Source organism: Condylura cristata, unplaced genomic scaffold, assembly GCF_000260355.1.
Source record: "Condylura cristata isolate star-nosed mole 26May11 unplaced genomic scaffold, ConCri1.0 scaffold00006, whole genome shotgun sequence".
Taxonomy (NCBI): Eukaryota; Metazoa; Chordata; class Mammalia; order Eulipotyphla; family Talpidae; genus Condylura; species Condylura cristata.
Window position 1 is genome coordinate 32,503,625 of NW_004567107.1, and position 21,154 is coordinate 32,524,778.

The following is a 21,154-nucleotide window of genomic DNA, read 5'->3' on the forward strand; positions in this document are numbered from 1 at the left end:
GTGTCAAATGAGATCACCGGCATGATCTAGCTTTCAGTTCCCTGAAGACTATTCCTCTCACAATGAGGTCTTCTTAATTTTTTTTTTTATGAAGTCGACCTCATTTTTCTAACCTTCTTTTCAATAATTAAAAATGTGAAATTCTACCCAAGTAATTTTCTCTACGAGGTCTTCATCCTAAGGTCTGACTTGAACTCTCAATAGAGGGTCTTTGTAAGGTTTGCAGAAGCCTAGCATTTAGCCTGTGATACTGAGTGCCCTGTTTTTATATATCTTACTATATTTGGTTGACTTTACACCCAATTACAGAGATTTCTTTTTCTACATAGCACCCATAGGATTTATCTCTGTCATTGTAATTGTTAAGGGTTATATGCCTAACCTTTCTTTAAAACTTTTACACCGACTTTAATGTGATTTATTTTGCATGCCAAATCATCTCTTAATTTTTTGTGTGTATTTCCTTCATTTAAAAAAATACTTGATGTTTTCATTTCCATGCTGTTCTTGACTTAGAGTTCAGGTATATCCTTCCACTCATAGGGGCTGGCATTTTTTCTTTTTAATTATTTTTTGTAATAAATTCTCATTACATGTCAAATGGGAGAATAAATTAAATTTGAAGGTCAGTTTAAAACTGAATGACAAATTTGTCAAAACTAAGGAACAGTTGGAATCTTTAAAAAAAAAAATCCATGATAGAAAATGCTTTATTTAATTTTATCTGAGCATGTCATTTTAGTGTTTAAAATTTTCACATATAGATTTCTAATCCTTTAAAGTAATACATCTTGTTGCAGAATTTCTTTTTTTTTTTCTTTTTTTGCAGCCAAGGTTGGCCTGAAGTTAAAAGATATAAGAATTTAGTAGCTATAAGTTATAATTATGCTGGTGAGCATGACTTCCTTAATTCCTTTATGCAGATAAGTCATGTTACAGAAGTATGTTTTGTAGATAATCGCCATGGTTTAGAGACAGTTTAAACAGTTTGACAGAAAATGACACTATTCCAAACATAACACACATCTTTCCCTGTTAAACACCATTTTTCTTTGTATAACCCTTTCCTTACCTTCTAGTTAGTAAACTCCTTGTAGGCATGAATCCTGTGCTGTGACCCTTTATATATCCTTAGCACCTACTGAAATGTCATGGTCAATATGTGTTCTTGAATTTTCCTTGTGCTAGGAAATGAACTATTAAGCTTTTAACTCCATTAATCTCTGTTGCCTCATTATCATTGAAAACCATCAGAAACCTGTTTCTTCCATTGAAAAGACTGTGTCAGAACTGTCTTTTACTGAGGTACCACTCCCTCAGTCTGCCCTTGATTAGAGAAAATTCGAAACCTTAACACTGACAGGCATAGATGGATTTATTTTTGTGGCCAGAACCTAAGAAGAACAGGAAACACAATTGCTAAGTGACCTTAAACAAATCTTGCCTTTCCTTTCTGTTGTCTTTACATTTGTCAGAGGTATTTTTTAAAAGATTTATTTATTGGCCTTCCCTGGTGGCTCAGCAGGTTAAAGCACTGCACTAAGAAGCTAAAGTCACTTCCGCATGAGTTCGATTCCCTCCTGCCCCGGAGGAGATCCATATGGCGAGGCACACCTCTCCTGGCTTGCCCGCTGCTCCCCTCAGCAGTGTACTTCATCTATCTGCCTGTTCTGCTCCCAGCTCTGTCTCTGGTGAATCCTCTCACCCTCCGCATCTCTGGACTGTACCCCAGTTCTATGTGAATAAACAAATAAAATCTTAAAAAAAAAGATTTATTTATTTATGAATACAGAACTGGGGTACAGGCCAGGGGGTTGGAGTGAGCAGGTTCACCAGAGACAGAGCAGAGAGTAGAACAGACAGGTCTGCTGAGGAGAGTAGCAGGCGAGGCAGGAGAGGTCTGCTGCACCATGTGGGTCACCTCCCTGGCTAGGAATAAACTCTTGCTACGGTGGCTAGGATTTAACCCCTTGTGCTACCAGGGAGGCCGTGTCAAAGTCATTTTAATGAATTTAGTTCTTACATAATGATAGCCAGTGATAGTCCAGAAACGTAATGATGTAAAAACAATAACTAACAATCTCCCATTCCTCGTCACCCCCATTGCTTTCTCCTAAAAGGTTTAACTTGCTATTCTCACCACTACAGTGTTTTCCATAAAATCGTTTTAATGATTTCTTACCTCATGGACGATGAGCCCTAACTGGGCAGACATACTTGTTAATTTTTTTAAAATCACTATCAAGTTATCAATTATTTGATGTCTTAAAGCAATGGCAAATCATTAAATTCCCTTCAAGGGTTTGAAATGCATTTGATCAATGAAATCTCCCATTTTCTCAACATGTCTTGTCTCTTAGACAGTTACATAAATCCCACATATGCCATGGGAGCCTTCTCTCCCTGACATCCAGAGAGAGCAACTGCCAGCCACTTGTTACACATACATTGCCTTGGAAATGTACCTTGTGCCTGTCACCATAGCAACACCCTGAGAATGACCTCAGCAGCCACTCAAAATCATTCCTACAAAACAAATCATAGCTATAATTAACTCTCTGAATTTACTCTGCAGTGTGTGTTCAGACTTCAGTGTTTCTTTGTAAAAGGCTAAATGAATGGAATAATCCATTGTGACCCATCGCCTATGTTCCCCGCAAGCCATATTTCACCAAAGTTTTCCATTAGAGTATGGAATACTTATATGGGAGCTGCAATTCAGTTAAGAGGTTATTTCATTATTGTACTCAGAATTATTGTGACTAGAATCAACAAGGGAGGATGCACTAATTGTATGGTGCTAGAACTCTATTTTAAGGGAATAGAGTGGCTGTGTAAATCTGAAATAACAGACAGTTCTCTGAGTGCCTCCATGGCCCCTACCTAGACTCATAGTGAGAAGACACATGGGGCTGGGAACTAGACATGTAGGAACTCTTCATGGCAGTGAAAAATGCTCATTTTGGTAACCTGCATATTTGCTCAAAACAATTTGTTCCACAACTTGTTACATATCTTCAATCCTGTGGTAGATTCTGAACCATTCAGACTTTGCTCAAGGAGAAAAACACTGCATATCTGTCTTTCGTTTGGGGTGAGAGTGTTATTTTGTTGTTATTTGTCTTGTTTTGTAGTGGTTTTGGTTCTAGTTGATGGTTGATGGAATAGCAGACCATTTCTTTTAGCTTATTTTCTTTTCTTTGGGTTAACGTGTTTTTTTGTTTGTTTGTTTGGTTTTTTTTTGGGGGGGGAGCTCAAATTCAGCGAGCCTCACTATCGTCCACATCGGGCAAAGGAGAAAGAACATCAGAAAGTCAAAAAAGTCAAAAAGGAAAAGCATGAATTGTACTTCACTTCAAGTTAATCAGAAAAATATGGAACATCTTTAATGGCTGTCTCCTTGAACAGTGTTCAAACCTGGGCAGTGAACAGACGGAACAGTACCTGGCCATCAGCAAGTGCTCAATATAAGTTAGTTGTTATATTGTTGTTGTTACTTTGTGAGCTAAAATGAATGTAAAAGGACCAAAAAAAAAAAAAATTGAAGAGGGAAAATACTCTTGCAGGTGCATGCATGTGTTTTAGGTATTTACCTAATTTCTTTCAGTGCTACAAATTCAGTGAAAGAGACATTATTTTAGGGGAACCTCTAAACCTTTGTAAATGGTGCTTTCAGTCACTGGTGTTCTCTTATTCTGACTTACCCAAGAGTATTTTTCAGGATGTTGAACTGATCCCTTTAAATTGGAGAGAGACTAGCAAGGTTTCTGCTGTGCAAGGTGACAGGTCATTTCCCATTTTATGTGCTGGTTCTTGAAATCCTCATGAGTAAATACACATTAATGTTTAAATGTGGAGTGACAGTGAGTAGTCTGTTTTTTATTCAAAAAACAGAAAACCACAATTTCTTTTTGCCAGAGAAACAAAGCAGCACCTGTATACAATAATTAATCACCCTGTGTTCTGATATCTAAGGATGAAACTAAATAGTAATAGTTAATTGGGTGCCGTATTTCTGAATAAAATTGCCTAGTTTATTATTGCCTAGTTTGTTATCGGATTTCTCTGAGTCTTAATTTTTTTTTTGTCCATAGTAGTTAAATAAATGCTGATATTGTGGGTTTCAGAATACACATTCAGGGTTTTGAAATCATGAAACTGATAAACCAGATTAATTCCACCGGCAGATGGATTACAGAGAAGTCAGTTGATTTTGCATTTCTGGTATAATGAGACTCTTTATCTGTGAATGAGATTCACACCAACCCCCAGTATATAGACTTATTAGCCCTATCAGATGACTTAAAAGACCATCGCAAAATAGTGACTAAAATTCTGGAACTCCTGCACTTTTATATTTCCTTCTTGTCTATCACATTCATATTCTCTCAGCCGCCCCTTACTATTCCCTAATCAGTATTATAATAATTAAAGCCATCAGGCTGGTTTCTATCAGTTCATATTGAACAAATCGTCAGCTAGAAAATCCTTGATGTGTTGAAGATAAAGCCAGTAGAATATTGTTACTTTGTTAAAGGACTTTGAGGTTTGATAGATTTTTTAATCTTTAAGAATTGATATACCTCCAAATAGGCAATTATTTCTTTGTTCAAATCAGATTTAACTCTATTTTAATTCCACAAGTCTTTTTTACAATGATTATTTACAAATTTAACAAGTAGGAATGTTATATAAAATATAAAAGTAATGCTATAAATACCAGCATAAGAAATTTATTCATTCTTCCTTCCCACCATCCACCCAACAAATGATCATTAAGTATTAATGCAGAAAATGATGGGTTAGACAAAGTCCTTATCCTACGTAGGTCATGCCACTTGAGTATTTGTGTTCTTGCAGAGTTACAAAGTATTTTTGCACAAGAATTTCCTTGTTACGTGTCTCAAAACTCATGTCACAAAACTCACTGTCTCTTCTTTGCCAGCATGAAGATATTAAAGATCGAACTTCCACATCTTCTTTACATCTTATTCACATATTTTTACTTTTTGTTTTGACTTTGTAGTTGGTGTGTTTCAAAACCTTATGTATGTTCTATCAGAGGAGAGCTCAGTTTACTCTTTGAAACCATGAGGATGCTATACAGAACACCCGTTTGTCATCAATTATGTTCAAATTATGTCATTCCCAAAGTTACAAATTATCTTTTGCACTCTGAAAAAAAAGAAGTGACTGTAATATAACATTTGTGAAATGACAAAATTATACTGACAGAGGAAATATGGTTGCCAGGGGTTAGGGTTGGAAGAGGTAGCAAAGCAGTTTCTTTGTTGTGTGTGTGTGTGTGTGTGTGTGTGTGTGTGTGTGTGTGTGTGTGTGTGTGTGTGTGTGTGTAGATACAAACAGTTTCTTAGCCTGATTGTGGTGGTGGTTGCATGAATGTCTACATGTGATAAAGTTTTATAGAAATAAACACTCAAAAAGTGTGATGTGTCAAAAATACTGATTGAAAAAGATACCTGCACCCCCATGTTTATTGCTGCTTTATTTACAATTGGAAAAACATGGAAATAGCCCAAATGCCCAAAAATAGATGACTAGATTAAAAAGATGTGGTACATATATACAATGGAATATTACTCAGCAACCAAAAAAGAGAAACACATGTCTTTTGCAGCAACTTGGATGGAGCTGGAAAAGATCATGCTTAGTGAGATAAGCCAGAAAGAGAAAGAAAAATACCAGATGGTTTCACTCATAGCAGGAGTATAATGGACCAGGCGAGAAAATAACAAAAATGAACAGCTATATACCAGAGACATTTTGTGGGGGTGGAGTGGGGAATGGAGTCAAAAATGGGAGGGTGGGGAGGGAAGTGCACGGGATTATGGTGATGGCACACGGTGACTTGGTGATGGGAAACTTGCAGGGATTACAATTGAGATAGAAAAAAATTGTACAAAATGATGTAAAAACAAACTGTTATAAAATAAAAAAAAGTGTGGTATGTGTTTGTGTGTGTGTATGAAAACTGATAAAATGTAATCAAAATTTAGGTAATAGTATTGGATCAATGCCCATTTCCTGGTGCTAAGAATTATTATGGTTACAAAGGATGTTACCATTAGGAGGAGCTGAGTGAAGGGTACAGGAAAATTCTCTGTAATGCTCTGCAAGTTCTTGTCAGTCTAAAATTATTTTAAAATGACAAAATATATATATAGGAAGATAAATTTGAAATACAGGTATGGGGGCACTAAATACTGGGACATTATTATCTGACTTCAGATATTACTATTACGGTAACTGGAAATCTCATAGTGGTTTCACATTAGCATGAATGACTTAGGCTGTGAACAGAATTTAGGACATAAGGAAATACACTCCAAGACAAGACTTTAATGTTCTGCAAAAGTGGGGTGGAGGGAATGCATCCTGACCTATCTAACTCTCTTATTTATTTATGTATAGAAATAACATTTGTATAAATAATTCACAAACTCTTTTTTTTTTTAACTCTGCCTTTATCCACCAAACCTACTAAATCGCTAAATAAGCATAGGGTAGGAAATTGATTTCATTTCTCTTACTATCCCTGTTTACTTCTTGTATGGATTCTAAGTATAGTGAGTGAGGTAATCCATAGATTCGTAGCTGGCTGTGATGAATGGAAGGTTGACTTTATCTTTTGATTGCCCAAACCTGTCTACTACTTTCTGATATTTCCCATTTCCCCATTTTTCTCTGACACAATTCTGCCCTTTTCATGAGTAGATTTGGTGTGATGGTATTAATAACTTTCTCATTGTGTCTTCTTTCTTCTAGCTATCTTAATGACTTGGACCGTGTTGCTGACCCTACCTACCTGCCTACACAACAAGATGTGCTTAGAGTTCGAGTCCCGACCACAGGGATCATCGAATACCCCTTTGACTTACAAAGTGTCATTTTCAGGTAATAACTACTTCATACAACTCACTTCCCAGCTTTTATACCTTGATTACATTTGGTGAGCTGTAAATATTGGTCATGTAGGCCTTACAACAACATCACTTTTGAGTCAGTTACCATTATATATATGAAAGGAGTATGTGCCTAAGAGGAAACAGAGGAAAGATGTGTGAGATGATTTCTCATTTCATTTTAACTCACTGGGAAATCATGAAATCTTTGGTTGCTGGGAGTTGTACAAAATCAGTTACTCAAACTTAGTCCCTATCTATAGTTTTTTGCAAACCATTTTAACTGTGAGGACAGTAGATAGATTTTTAGATCTAAGATGAATACAATGTTTGAATAATAGAAAATATATTGTCAGTTTTTTGTTGTTTCCTCAGTCTTCTGCTATTATTGCAAGTTTTTCAGCAACAATACAAATATGGACGTTGTAATTATGAGATAAGTTGCTTGAAATTTTTCAAAAATCAGTTTATTAACCTAGCCTACATATACATAGGAAAACAGAGTATAAATTTATTACTTCCTCCCTTGTGGCTGATATTCTGTGGATAATACTTAAGCAGGAGTATTCTCTCTCTCTCTCCCCCTCTTTGGGAGGTATCTAAAGTTTATGTGTATACACACACACAAAACCTCATTTTTCATTTTGTACATTTTTTTTTAATCTCGGTTGTAATCCCCATGGATTTCCCACTATCAACTCACCCATGTGTTTCTCTTATTTTTATTTATATGGTTAGATTTATTTTCTTTATTTATACATACAAGAGCTGGAGTGCAGGCCAGAGGTGTGAGAGGAAGGGTCAGGGGGTTCACCAAAGACAAAGTGGGGAACAGAACTAGCAGATCAACTGAAATACACTGCTGAGGGGAGCAGCAGGCAGGACAGGATGGGTCTGCTGCACCATGTGGGTCAGCTCCCTGGCTAGGGATCCATCTCTGTTGCAATAGCTGTCAATAGTTTCATAGTGCTAAGGCTTAACCCTTAGGGAGGCCTTCTCTATTTTTAAAGGAGAAAAAAGATACTTAGATTATACTTTTCAGATGATCTCTACTGCACATCGTTTGGTTCCACTTCTAGTTTCAGTAAGAACCACGTAATACTTTGAAAAGTGAAGCCATATCAATATGTCTTTGAGTGTAGAGAGTCTTATTCCTTGGGAAACCACTCCCATTGAAGATGATTACATTCAGCAGAGGCTCGGAAGGTAGAAGAAGGGTAAATTGCTCCTGTGTTGCTGCCACATGACTGCTGAGCAGGACCCTGTCATTTCCTGCTGAAGCACTGCGTGCCTTATTCTAATCAGGCTCTGCACCTGTGGTTGCTACTTGCAACTTGAATAGACATTCATAAAGTGGGTGGAATTTTTGAAATATTTTTGAACCTCAGTTTTGTCATCTATCAAATGGTTCTGTTAGATCATCATTGGGTGCTCATAAATTCAGTTTTCTGCATTACTTCAGTTTGAGTTCATAGTATTTAGAGACCTTTAATTTGAGACACCCAAATTTCTTTCATGTTATAACCATATTACAGAATATTTTCCAAAATCATATGGCATTTCATGGAGCTTTTCGTGTTCTAATTGCTTTATAATTAGTGAATTCTGAAACTGAGTCATTACATCTTGGTTTTCCTACATTTTTTGCATTATTTAAAGGACATTTTTTGCTATCAAGTAAAAGTAATAATTTGAAAGAATAATTTCCTGCCACCATCATAAGCATCTTATAAGGCTAAGTGTAACAAGATGTCATGAAATGCGGATTTCCTGTAAATTAGTTGCACTCTGCATCAGAGAAGATGCTAATATTTTTAAACTTTTAGGGACCCACAGATTCTAATTTTGAAGTCCCTAGTTTATAGGTTCTTTTACTCCATTCTTTTTCTCCTCAGATATCTCTTCAATGCCTTTGAGAACTTAGAAACAGTCACTGGAACATCCTTGATTTTTTTGATTAAGCTTAATGCTTACAGGCAGGAAAACACCAAGAACAATTGCAATCTTTAACAAATACTTAAATGGCCATACTTTCAAACTTTAGTACATTAAACTTTAATTCTCTAAAGATGTTTAACCTGTGAGCCTCATACAGTTTGGCTATAATGATTAAGGAAACCTTCAATTCAGTGCCAACTACTGCTATATATTTTCTTGTTGCATTTTATATAAAGATAATGTACATTATCACTCAAATTAACTTATGTTAATTTAGTTGATGAGCAGTAACTCAGCACAGAGTTAATGCGTTAAAAACAAGTCCTGGAAATATTTAAAATAATGGTCTTTTTTAATGTCTTGATGTTTTATCCACTTAACAGGTTAACAAGTTGCTTAATGCATTGCATAACTGAACTGTATTACTTCACATCACTGAAACTGTCCCAAATTTTACAAGTTTTGTAGAGGGAAAATAGTCCAAAATATTTACCCTAATGATGAAGGCTCAGTGGAGTTGTGTTTGAAACATCTCACACAACCACACTGAAGCATATAGCATCTTCTATCTTTTAAATATATTTGTAGCCATTTGTAGCATCCTTAAAAGTACATGAAGATCCTCATTTGCATTTTATAAGAAAAGAGGCTGTAGTAAATATTTGCCATTAGAACCTAACATGAATAATTTTTTTTTTTTCTTGAGTCTTCAATGCTTGATGAAATAAATTCCAGCTTGTTTTGCTTGGCAGTAGACATTTTGCTGACAATGTTATTTTCATAAATATCTAGCAACTTTCTAGTAACTACAGTGATTTATTACTCAGACTTTGTTGACTTTGTTAGGTGATAAAAATTTAGATGATCAATAAGTATTAATTGTCTTGAATGGTCATTTTCCTTAGAGAGTTTATAAATAAAGATATATACTTATATTGATTTTTTTCTTTATATGCTATTAATATAAATATTTTAACCTTACAGAATGGTCGATGTAGGGGGCCAAAGATCAGAGAGAAGAAAATGGATACACTGCTTTGAAAATGTCACCTCTATCATGTTTCTAGTAGCGCTTAGTGAATATGATCAAGTTCTCGTGGAGTCAGACAATGAGGTGAGTGCTCTTGGGAAAGGCAGTAGATTATAATTTTAATGTCTGATACTAATACATGATAGGAAGTAGGTTATGGAATAAATTGGCTGTGTTGATTTGTTGATGATTGATTAGGAGGTATTTTAACATAACCCAAAAATAACTTTGTGGTACCACACTCCACTCTCAGTTAAGCTTTTTTGTCAGATATATGTCTTTAATCAGTCACTATTTAATAGATTTAACACTGTGCATAGGTTCTGAAAAGGAAAAAAACATGGATATCCCTAGGCCAATTGTCAGATCACTTTATATACTTCTTCCTACAGGATGAAATCAGGAGGGTTGAAGTGAGTCAGCCTGTTTTGTTTTGTTTTCATTCTGCTTAAATCATTGTTTGTACTCAAAATCTCTCTTGGCAAAAGTGAGTGACTTGCAGCTGGGCTCTAAATCAGTTTGTTATGGAGCCATGAAGTGTTTTTGGTTTTGTGGCCTTTCTGCTCTTACAGAATTCTATAGGTTTAGTGCCATTACTTTGTCGCTACTAAGCAGTGAGCGATTGAAAAGTATCCTTGACATATCTGCTGGAAAACTGCTCGTTATTATAATCACCTTCCTATTACATTTTTAAAACGTATTACATGAACAGAGGTATAAATTTGGGTTTTGGGGCTTAATAATGAGTCCAAAATTGATTATAGGGGGTAGCTAAGGAGCATAAAACACTATGACTTTTAGCTGGATTTCAGTTATGTGTGTTGGGGACTGGAGAAGACACCCTTGATATACCATTAGGACAGAGATTGCAGACTGATAGCCAACAATAAGAATTAAATACCTTCCTCATGGGGTAGAAATAAAGAAAAGGAAGTAAATTACCTCCAGTAGCTGGTTAAGATCTGCTATATTAAAGTATTCATATGATACTACATTTTTTTAGGCACACAAGAATTCTGTTCCCTTTTAAATAATTCTCTGCAGGTATGCATATCCATTTAAATACATACAGACCTCAGGATTATGGGAGTTTTGGTGGCAGATGTAGTATGTAACATACATGTGAAGAGGTGTGAGCCTCCACATAGTGTTATAAACCAGTGCTATCTCAGTTTAAAAATAATGCAATTTAAAAAGTAAAATGCATGTGTAGTCCTCCACAATTTTTATTCCTAAACCAGTATTGAGATAAAACTTGAATTACTTTTCCATGTGTTTCTGCATTTTTTTTCAAAGAATTTCTTTTTAGGAATGATGTTTATCATACATTTACCCACTGCAGCTATAATACAAAGTGCCTGAAAAGCATTTTAAGATACATGAGAATCAATTATTTCAATTTAAGATGTTGCCATCAGAATTTTAGCTGTAATTCTGGATGTATTTTTGTTTTTATGTGTGCTTTTCCTGTCCCATTACCTTTGGATGTATTTTTTAAACATACTACGTGCATATTTTTGGACATAGACATAGGATGCCTGTAATTTCTTTCACTGTTGAAACAACATATTTTGAGAGCATCTACTTAGTATGTTTTGGGTTCCAGGGTATCTAAAAGATACAAAAGCAGAAATGAAAACAAATAAAATAATTTTTCCATAAGGACCTGGTTTAAAAAAAATGCTTTCTTTAGAATGGGAGTCTTCATTTGTATAGATCATCATTTATCTTTTTCTATTAAAATAGAATTTAAGACATTTATCAACTACAAAGATGTAAGCACACACAGTTTTATTTATGTCACTGCTTACTTTATAGCTGGAGGACAAGTATTGTCAATATATAAAGTAAATACATTGTATTTATCAAGGAATAGATGTAAATGAGTGCTAATCATTTTTATTATTTTAAAACTTGATAAATAGAAAAAAAGGTAGATTCCTTATGTAGGTCTCCAGCTAATCCTACAACATAAATTTACTTCTTCAACTACCTGAATACTACAGATCACTTACTCCATTTTTCATTTTTGATAAGGCATTGTTTATAGAGATAAGTTTTTTGAGCAGAAGTGTGTGTGATATATATATATATATAAATTTGACTAAGATGGCATTGTTTTGGTTATCACACATCAGAGTTTCTATGATCACTTGCCATTCAGTGTACTTGTAAAAGTTATTTCCCCAGTTTCATATCGTGATGCATGTGCTACAAATTAAAACAATAAACCTATCGTTTTTTATTAGGATTTCTCTAATCATTTGTGAATATTATCAAAAGTCAACTTGTTATTCTGAGATAAGTCATTTTATCATGTTCTTTTCTCAGATCCAAAATCAAGCTTAATGGTAGTGTTAAAGATGATCTTATTATTTTGTCAATATTTACTACAACCATCACTGTTGGTTATTAGGGAACAGTATTGAAAGAAAGCATTTTTAATGTCAGGATGTAGTCACATATTTATCTCCCCAACCCCCTTGGTACTGATATATGAAAATGTCATTACCCCTCTACTTTCTTAAATCGTTAAGAAAAATGAGAATTCTACTTTCCCATATTTTCTGACTTTGGTGTGACAAAGCTGAAATAAACTACAAAATAAACATTTTGTTCTTGGTTTTGAAATCTGATGCTCATAGCTTGAATCCAAAGTAGACTTTGTTGTAGCTCCCTTGGTATATATTTGTGAGAAAAACTTGGGAATGAAGACTGACAGCTTCCTTCTTTATCCTGGTCAACTGTGGAAAATGCAATGCAGACCCCAAGCAAAAGCAGCTAACGGAGGTATTTTAGATTATTGCTTTTGCCTTTAGTATTTTCAAAACTTTTGCATTCATCTTTAGATTTTGTGCAAATCTTTCTAGATTCTCAGTTTTCATAGAGTATGGGTATATTTTTTTTCCCAAAATTGAAATGTATCATCAAATAGTGGGTTGGAATAATCGGGACTGTGACTGTAATGGCTGGCATATTACCTTTTCCATCTTATTTTCTCTGTGATAATACCAATACAAAGCCAACTCTTCAGTATGTTTTTCATGGGTATGTTATTTCAGTTCCCCTAGAAGTCCAGAGCACTATCAGCAATCCACACAATATTTCAGTTCATCTATGTGTTTACATATTCATTTATTCTTTTTTTTTTCCCTATATGAATATCTGATTGATGGACTGACCAAGCTCTTTATAAAATTTCAAATATTTTGTTCTTCATTTCTTTTTTTGAATATGTACTTTTTATTTACATGAATTCTTTTGAAATGGTCATGACAACTATGCCTTAGTTTAATTAAATTACCAGGCTAGTTCCTCATACTCCAAGCACTTTTTGAATCAAGATAGATTTAAATACTGGCTCCCATAAACATGTATTTTCTAACCTTATTGTTGGAATTACTCTTGATTTAAAAAAACAAATGAACAAACAGTAAAAGGAATAAACATTTGTAATACATCAGCATTTTATGCTTATTCAAAGCTTTCTTAACATTACTCATTTGAAAATCACCAGCTGGCCTCCCTAAGAAATGACACAGTTGGGTTTAAAGGTATGCATTTAAAAAATGAAAACAGAAGAATTGAGATTAGGCCCTTAACCAAGGTCACCTTAAGACCAGTTCCCTGCCCTTCTGGACCAGCATGCTTTCTTCTCCCATCTTGTATCTTCCAGAAGTTAGAAGCAAATTCAGAGAGGAAAAAAGGGGAATAAAGGTGACATCGAACATAGAAGTAGAGTGAAAATCCTGTCCTTTTCAGAAAGGAAATAAAATTAATTCTTCTCTATCTCTGAGTACTTACAGGTAACAGTAGATCAGCCAGAATCCTTTACTACTAATTCAGAGTTCCTGTATAGCTTATTTCATTTTGAGCTGTTATAAAGCAAACAATCTAAAATATGCATTTCTTTTAGATACTGTTTCTTCTCTCCTGTGTTTTAAAATTAAGCCATTTTGAAGTTATTCAACTGCAACCAAAGTCTGAACATTTTCTTTATTATAAGTGTGAAATATGGACTTTGTTCTGCTCTGAAGTTCCAAGTGAGCTTTGGAAATTGTCTTCAGATGAAATACAACTTTGTGGGGGGGTGGGGGGGAGGAACTGTCTAAAATTGAGGAGAAAAAGTTCAAACTCCAAAGGAAGATCTAAAGAAAGTTTGCAAGTAGTTCACAGTTAGAACTTGGGATTTCTGACTCAATTGGATTAACTCTGACCCTCTTTTTCACTCAAAATTTGAAATTAGAAACTTTATCTCGGTCCTTAGCCTTTGGTAACCTTATCGATCAACAACCAGATTCTCAAGGATATTCCTGAGAATATCCTTTTTTATGTTTGACCTCTTTTCAAACTTCCTCATTGCTTTGTTCCTTTCCAGTCACTCATTCTTTTTAAACCCCTTTACACCTTTCAACTTCAGCATTTCTTCATCATTATACCTCTGCTTAGTGTCTTTATTCATATTGCTTGATGGAAGCTGGAAAAAGGGTTTTCTTAACACTATTTATGAGTCTTAAACTAGAGATCTACACTTAGTGCTGGTAGGAGTGTGAGGAAGCAGGCACACATGAACACCAATTGTGTAAATGTACACTGGATATTTTTTAAAGACTGAACCCCTGTCAGTATAATTAGTATAATTACTGAATCTATATTAATATAAGCTGTATTTTGTTATATGAAAGAGATTGCAAAGAATATAGTATATTTAGGGTAATCTGATTTCTATAATACTAACTACACATACTCACAAATACATCTTTATAAATTATAGGAAGGTTATCAAAAGGAACGTTATCAGACCACAAAAGCAAAAAATTCAAAGATTTTCTACTAAGAGCAAGCTCTTAATAGTGACTATTATCATTAAGTGATAGTACTATAAGTAATAACTGATACGATTTTTTAAAGTAAATTACAACTTCTGATTTTAGCTGTCATTACCAACTTTGTTCATTTTTCCTTTTGGTTACCTTATTTGTAGGTGTTCCTTCTATACTTTAGATATTTATTGGATATGCCATCTTGAAATGTCATGCTAATTGCAAATACCTTTTTCTACATTGTATCTTGCCATTTATAATCAATGTGTCTTCTGATCAAAAGCAATTGTAAATTGTGGTATAGTAAAATAGCATAAAATTTTTAATTGTCATATATGGTTATGTGTTTGTGGTTGTCTGCATATATGTATAGTATTGATGAAATAAAATAAGTCACATGAAAATCTAGATGAAAGGACAGTAAAGATTGGGGGGTGAGATTAAAAAATGAAATAGAAATCCTACAGGGATTTGTATGAATCACAGAATCTTGCAACTGGCGGTTGTCCACAGACTTGGTCAAGCATCTCTTAGCAACTGATGAAAGGATATAATTTATGGTGTGTTATACATTCACTGTATCTTTAACACAAAAACAAGTTAAACATGGTACTGTACATTCTCTATTCTATAGTATTCGTTTGTTTACATTTCCATATAGTATTCTGTTCATGGAAACACCACAATCTGTTTATTCTCTCTACTACTTTCAGACTTTGGTATGTTTCTAGTTGGCGGGGCTACGAACAGTGCTACTACAGATATTCAGGTGTCTTGGTGCATTACATTTATATTTTGGAAATAAACGTTTTCAACATATTTCTATAATGTTTTTGTTTTTGTATTATATGACACATTTTATCAATCTAAATATATTAAAAACAACACACAAAAATTAACAGCAGCACTGAAATGTTATAGACATAAATAACCGGTAGCATGTCATTTTCTTTGATATTAAAATCACACGTAGGTATTACCCATTTTATGTAATTTGGGAACATAAGGGGAAAACAAAGTATATTTTACATAGCTTGATTGACTCACAACAGTATGCAGAAGTAAATATTTATAAATGGCAAAAATGCATCTTCTCACTTTTCATGGGAAATAATATCTGAGAAATCATATATGAGTTTTTTCCTCCTCACTGGGCAAAGTTGTCTTCTAATTTCCAACTTTGCTTGTAAATTCATCTCTTTAAATTTCACACTTTATATATAGAGAGAGAGCAAGGGAAAGAGAGAGAGAGACTTCATTATTCTATACACTGTAAGTTTGAGAATTTTTTTGTGTTTCTGATGAGTTGTTCTTTTTGACATAAGATTTGTTTCTAAGTCAGAAATGCCCTTTGCTAGAATAAAGCCATTATGCAAAAAGCAAACTGTCCCCTGCCAGAAGTGCCAGTGTCCTGCCTTTCTTCCCTGGGTGAGTCAACAGGAGGACTCAGTGTTTTTATCAGAGGTGGGGACTGAGCATTAGGAAGGCAGTTGGTGGCAGCAGCAGGGCGAGGGCAGCAGTAACTGCACCGGAGGAGGTGCAGTCGTGACTAACTGGGTGAAGTGACTAACTGGGTAAAGAAAGACTATATCAGAAGCAGACTCTATAGCAATAGTCAACTCTGATAAAAAGTAGAAAAGATTAAGTTGAGGGGTTTGTTTCTTATTGAAACATAGGTCATATACCATCAAATACACACTTTCATGTGTGTATTTCAATGACCTTTACTATATTAACAGAATTGTACATGCATCGCTGTATGTTTTTTGCATGTAAATACACTTTAATTTTTTTTTGACACTTTTAGTGTCACAGCAAAATGAAGATTACAGAGATTTCCCTTATGCCTTTTCCCCCACACATGCATAAACTTCCCCAACATCAGCATCCTCTACCGGGAGCATTGTTACATTTTATATATATATATATATATATATATATTTACAACTGACACATTTGTTAATAGATAAACTGAGGTTGACATGCAATTAGTGTGTAGTTTACTTTCTTTATGTAGAGCTGATTTTCTGACCTATAGCATTTTTCTTCCCTCTAAAGAATTTCTTTTAATATATACTCTAAGCACTGCATTCACTATTCCAGTTTGTTGTGGGGTCATGTATTTTCCCTTCTCTGATACTTCTAGGAATAACATTTCTGGGTCATTTGGTAATTCTATGATTTCATTCGAGAAGCTGCCAAACTATTTTCTGTGTGGCTTCTCCATTTTGCAACCCTGCTAGTTTTGTACTGGATTTTCAGTTCTTCCAGCACAAGTATTATCTGCCTGTTTTATTTTAGCCATCCCAGTAGTTGTCAAGTCATAGCTCATTCTGAATTTCATTTCCCTAGTGACCAATGATGTTCTCATTTGCTTATTAGCCATTTATGTATTGCCTTTTTAGAAATACCTACTCAAAACTTTTGCCTATTCTTAGTTGTTCTTTTTTTTTTAATTATTGAGATGTAAGAATTATTTATATGTAATGGATACTGGTTCTTTACACATAAGGAATACTAGACTTCCTAGAAACAATATACAAATGTATTCTGTTTTGTTGGTTGTCTTTCCACTTTGTTGAAAGTGACCTTTGATGAACAAAGGTTTTTAAATTTGATGAAGTCCAGTTCATTTACCTTTTTTCTAGTCATATGTACTGTAAGTGATAGTGAGGAAACATGCCTGAATCCTGAGTTACAAAGACCTACCCCCTGTGTTTTCTACTGAGTTTTGTGGTTTTAGCTCTTTTTTGTTTATTTGTTCTATTTTGAGTTAATTTTTTTTATCATAAAAGGTAGAGGACTAAACTTTGTGTGTGTGTTTTAATTAGGTGGATATTCAGTTGTCCTAGTCCCATTGCTAAAATTCCTTTGTCTTAGTGACAACTTTGTCAAAACTCAACTCACCAAAAACATGAAGGTTTTTTCCTGGGCTCTTAATTCTATTCCATGATGTGTATTGTCTGCCTTTAACTAAACATCACACCTTTTTTTATTTTAATGGTAGCTTTATGTTTTTTTTTAATAATGATTAATTCAAATTTTTAAATTTATGGAAGAAAATGAGAAATACCAAAATGACTTTGAAAAAATCCTTTATAATTACCAACAGAATCCTACTTTGAGATTTATAAACCTAACAAATAAGTTTTTGAAGAATTGTTTCATATATTCAGTTTCAATAAGTTAAATGTATATAATGTATATACTATCTACTACATTTGGTAATACTAAATTTCTGAAATAATGTTTGAAACCAAGTCCATTGTATGTTTTACAAGAGGATATATTGTCTAGATCAACCACATCTTTTTGAACAAAATCTCCATCAGTGGAGGTATATTTATTACAAATAGCATTGCAGTAAACATTGTAAAGGATACAGCTTCTTGGATTGATGGTTTCATATTGATACGCAGGAATGGGATTGGTGGGTCATATGATATTTCCATTTTTAATTTTTTAGGGTAAATTCAGATCACTTTCCATGATGATATGCCACCAACAGTGTAAAATAGAACTCTCTCTCCATGACCTCTCCAGCATTGTTATTTGGGGGTCTTGTTAATATGTGCCATTATTAAAGTTGTGAAATGATACCTCATTGTAGTTCTAACCTATATCTCTCTTATTGGGAGTTGTAAGGAACATTTTTCTATGTGTCTATTGGCCTCTGGTATATTTGGTCAATTTTCATACTTGCTGCTCATATTTTCATATTTTTATTGCTAAATTGTATAACTTTTTAAAAAGCTAATACAATTTTTTTTTTACATCATTTTATGCCTTCTTCCATCTCAGTTGTAATCCCCATGGGCTTCTCATCACCAAATCACCCATGTACCATCACCATAATCCAGTGCACTTCCCTCCCCCCACCGTTTCTGATTCCATTCCCACTGCACCCCCATAAAATGTCTCTGGTATATTGTTGTTCATTATTATTATTATTTTCTCCCTGATCCTTTATATTCCTGCTATGAGTGAAACCATCCAGTATTTTTCCTTTTCTTTCTGGCTTATTTCACTAAGCATCATCTTTTCCAGCTCCATCCATGTTGCTGCAAAAGGCATGTGTTTATTTTTTTTTGGTTGCTGAGTAATATTCCATTGTATATATGTACCACATCTTTTTAATCTAGTCATCCACTTTTGGACATTTGGACTGTTTCCATATCTTCCCAATTGTAAATAAAGCAGCAGTAAACATGGGGTTGCAGGTATCTTTTTGAATCAGTGTTTTTGTGTCTTTAGGTAGATACCTAGGATTGGAATTCCTGGGCCGTATGGAAGCTCCATTTTTAGCAGTTTGAGAAACCTCAAAACAGTTTTCCATAGTGGTTATACTCATTTGCATTCCCACCAGCAGTGCAGAAGAGTTTCTTTTTCTCCACATCCTTGCCAACATTTGTTGTTGCTAGTTGTGTTAAGATATGCCATTCTCACTGGTATGAGGTGGTGTCTCATTGTGGTTGTAATTTGCATCTCCCTTATTACAAGCGATGCTCAACATTTTTTCATAAGCTTTTTGCCATCTGCATTTCCTCTTTGGAGAAGTTTCTTTTTAGCTCTTCTTCCCATTTTCTGATGGAGTTTATTTTTGTTGAGTTTCATCAGTTCTTTGTGATCAATCCTTTATTGCTAGTTTTGTGTGAGAAAATTTTTTCCCAGTCCATGGGGTGTCTGTTTTTTGTAATGTCTCTTTTGCTGTAAAGAAGCTCTTTAACTTGATATAGTCCCATCTATTTACCCTTGGCTTCACTATCGTTGCATTGGGTGCTTTATCTTCAAAGGTGTTACTGAAGTGTATGTCATATAGTGTTTAGCCCACGTTTATCTTCAGGTATTTTATGGTTTCTGTTCTTATGTCTAGGTCTTTAATCCACTTCAAGTTGATTTTTGTGTATGATGAGAAGTAATGATCTAGGTGGGGTTTTTTTGTTTATTTGTTTGTTTTGCATGTAGCATCCCAGTTTTCCCAGCACCATTTGTTGAATAAACTTTCTTTGTTCCATTGTACCTTCTTTGCTCCTTTGTCAAAAATTAGCTGTCCATAAACCTGTGAGTTTATATCTGGTTTTTCTATTTGAATCCACTGGTCTGTGTGTCTGTTCTTGTTCCAGTACCATGCAGTTTTGATTATTATGGCTTTGTAGTATAGCTTGAGTTTGGGATTGTGATGCCTCCATTCTCTTTTTTTTTAGTTATGAGAATTTTGGCTAATCAAGGTCTTTTGTGGAAATTGTATAACTTTTAAAAACATATTTGGGTAATAATCCCTTGTCACTTACTGTGTAAATATTTTCTCCCATCACTAGAATATCTTTTTAATCTACTTATGTTTTGTTCCATTGTGTGAAAGATTTTTAATTTGAGATAATCTTGGTTGTTTATTTCTGTTTTTCTTTCTGTTGTCATTGAGGACAAGTCCCTGAAAACCACTTTATCATTTATGTAACGCATGCATCGTATAACCAGTATTTTCTTCTGTTTGATTTATTGTTGAAAGTATATCTAAGTCTTTAATCCACTTAAAATTTATTTTTGTGAATGGAGTTGATGAGCCAACTTCATTTCTTTTACATGTAGTTGTCCAGTTATCCCAGCACCACTTATTAAAGAGGCTCTCCTTTCCTCATTGTATGGTCATGTTGCTTTATCAGAAATTAAGTATATATATAATAATACATGGATTAATATCTGTGCTTTTGATTCTGCTCTGTTGATCCATGTGTCTATTGTTATGTCAGTAGACTGTTGTTTTTAGTACAATAGTCTTTGCTTTAAAATCAGGTAATATGGTACTTCCTTTTTTTTTTTTTTAGGATTGCTTTTGCAATTTGAACCTTTTGTGGTTCATATAAATTTCAGTGTTTTTGTTGAATTTCTTTAAGAGTATTGATATTTTGATGGAATTGCTTTAGGTCGGATAGTCATTATATTGATTTTCCACTTGTGAACAGGGCATGTCTCTCTTGTGTCTTTATGTCACTATCCAACTGCTTAAATGACATCTTGTAATTCTTATTCTATGGGGGGCTTCATCTCCTTATTTAGGTTAATTCTGAGATATTTGATTCTTTATGAAATGATTGTGAGTGACATTATTTTCTTAGTTTCTTTTTGTTCTCATTTGTTGTTTGTATATAAAGAATGGCATAATTTTGCTATCTGCCACTTTGTTGTGTTCATCTATTGTTTCTAACAATTTTTGGTAAATAATTGATTTCATATCTTTATGATTTCCTATATATAAAATATTGTCTGCAAATAGTAATAGTTTCACTTCTTTTCCAATTTGGATTCCCTTTATTTGCTGTTATTGTCTGATTTAGAGGCCAAAACCTCTAAAACTAAATTAAACAGAAGTGATGACAGTGTACATTCTTGTCTTCTTCTTGATGTTAAGAGTTTTTAACCATATATGGGTATTAATCAAA

The 21,154-nt window shown here is 34.1% G+C and overlaps 1 protein-coding gene across 1 annotated transcript in view; it reads left to right on the top strand.

Moving 5' to 3' along the window:
• GNAQ (guanine nucleotide binding protein (G protein), q polypeptide) overlaps positions 1-21,154 on the top strand; it is a 167,347-nt gene that overhangs the window by 95,888 nt on the left and 50,305 nt on the right. The window contains exons 3-4 of the mRNA XM_012721384.1: positions 6,787-6,915; positions 9,846-9,975. Of these exons, the coding sequence (XP_012576838.1) occupies positions 6,787-6,915; positions 9,846-9,975 (259 nt within the window). The remainder of the gene's footprint in view (positions 1-6,786; positions 6,916-9,845; positions 9,976-21,154) is intronic.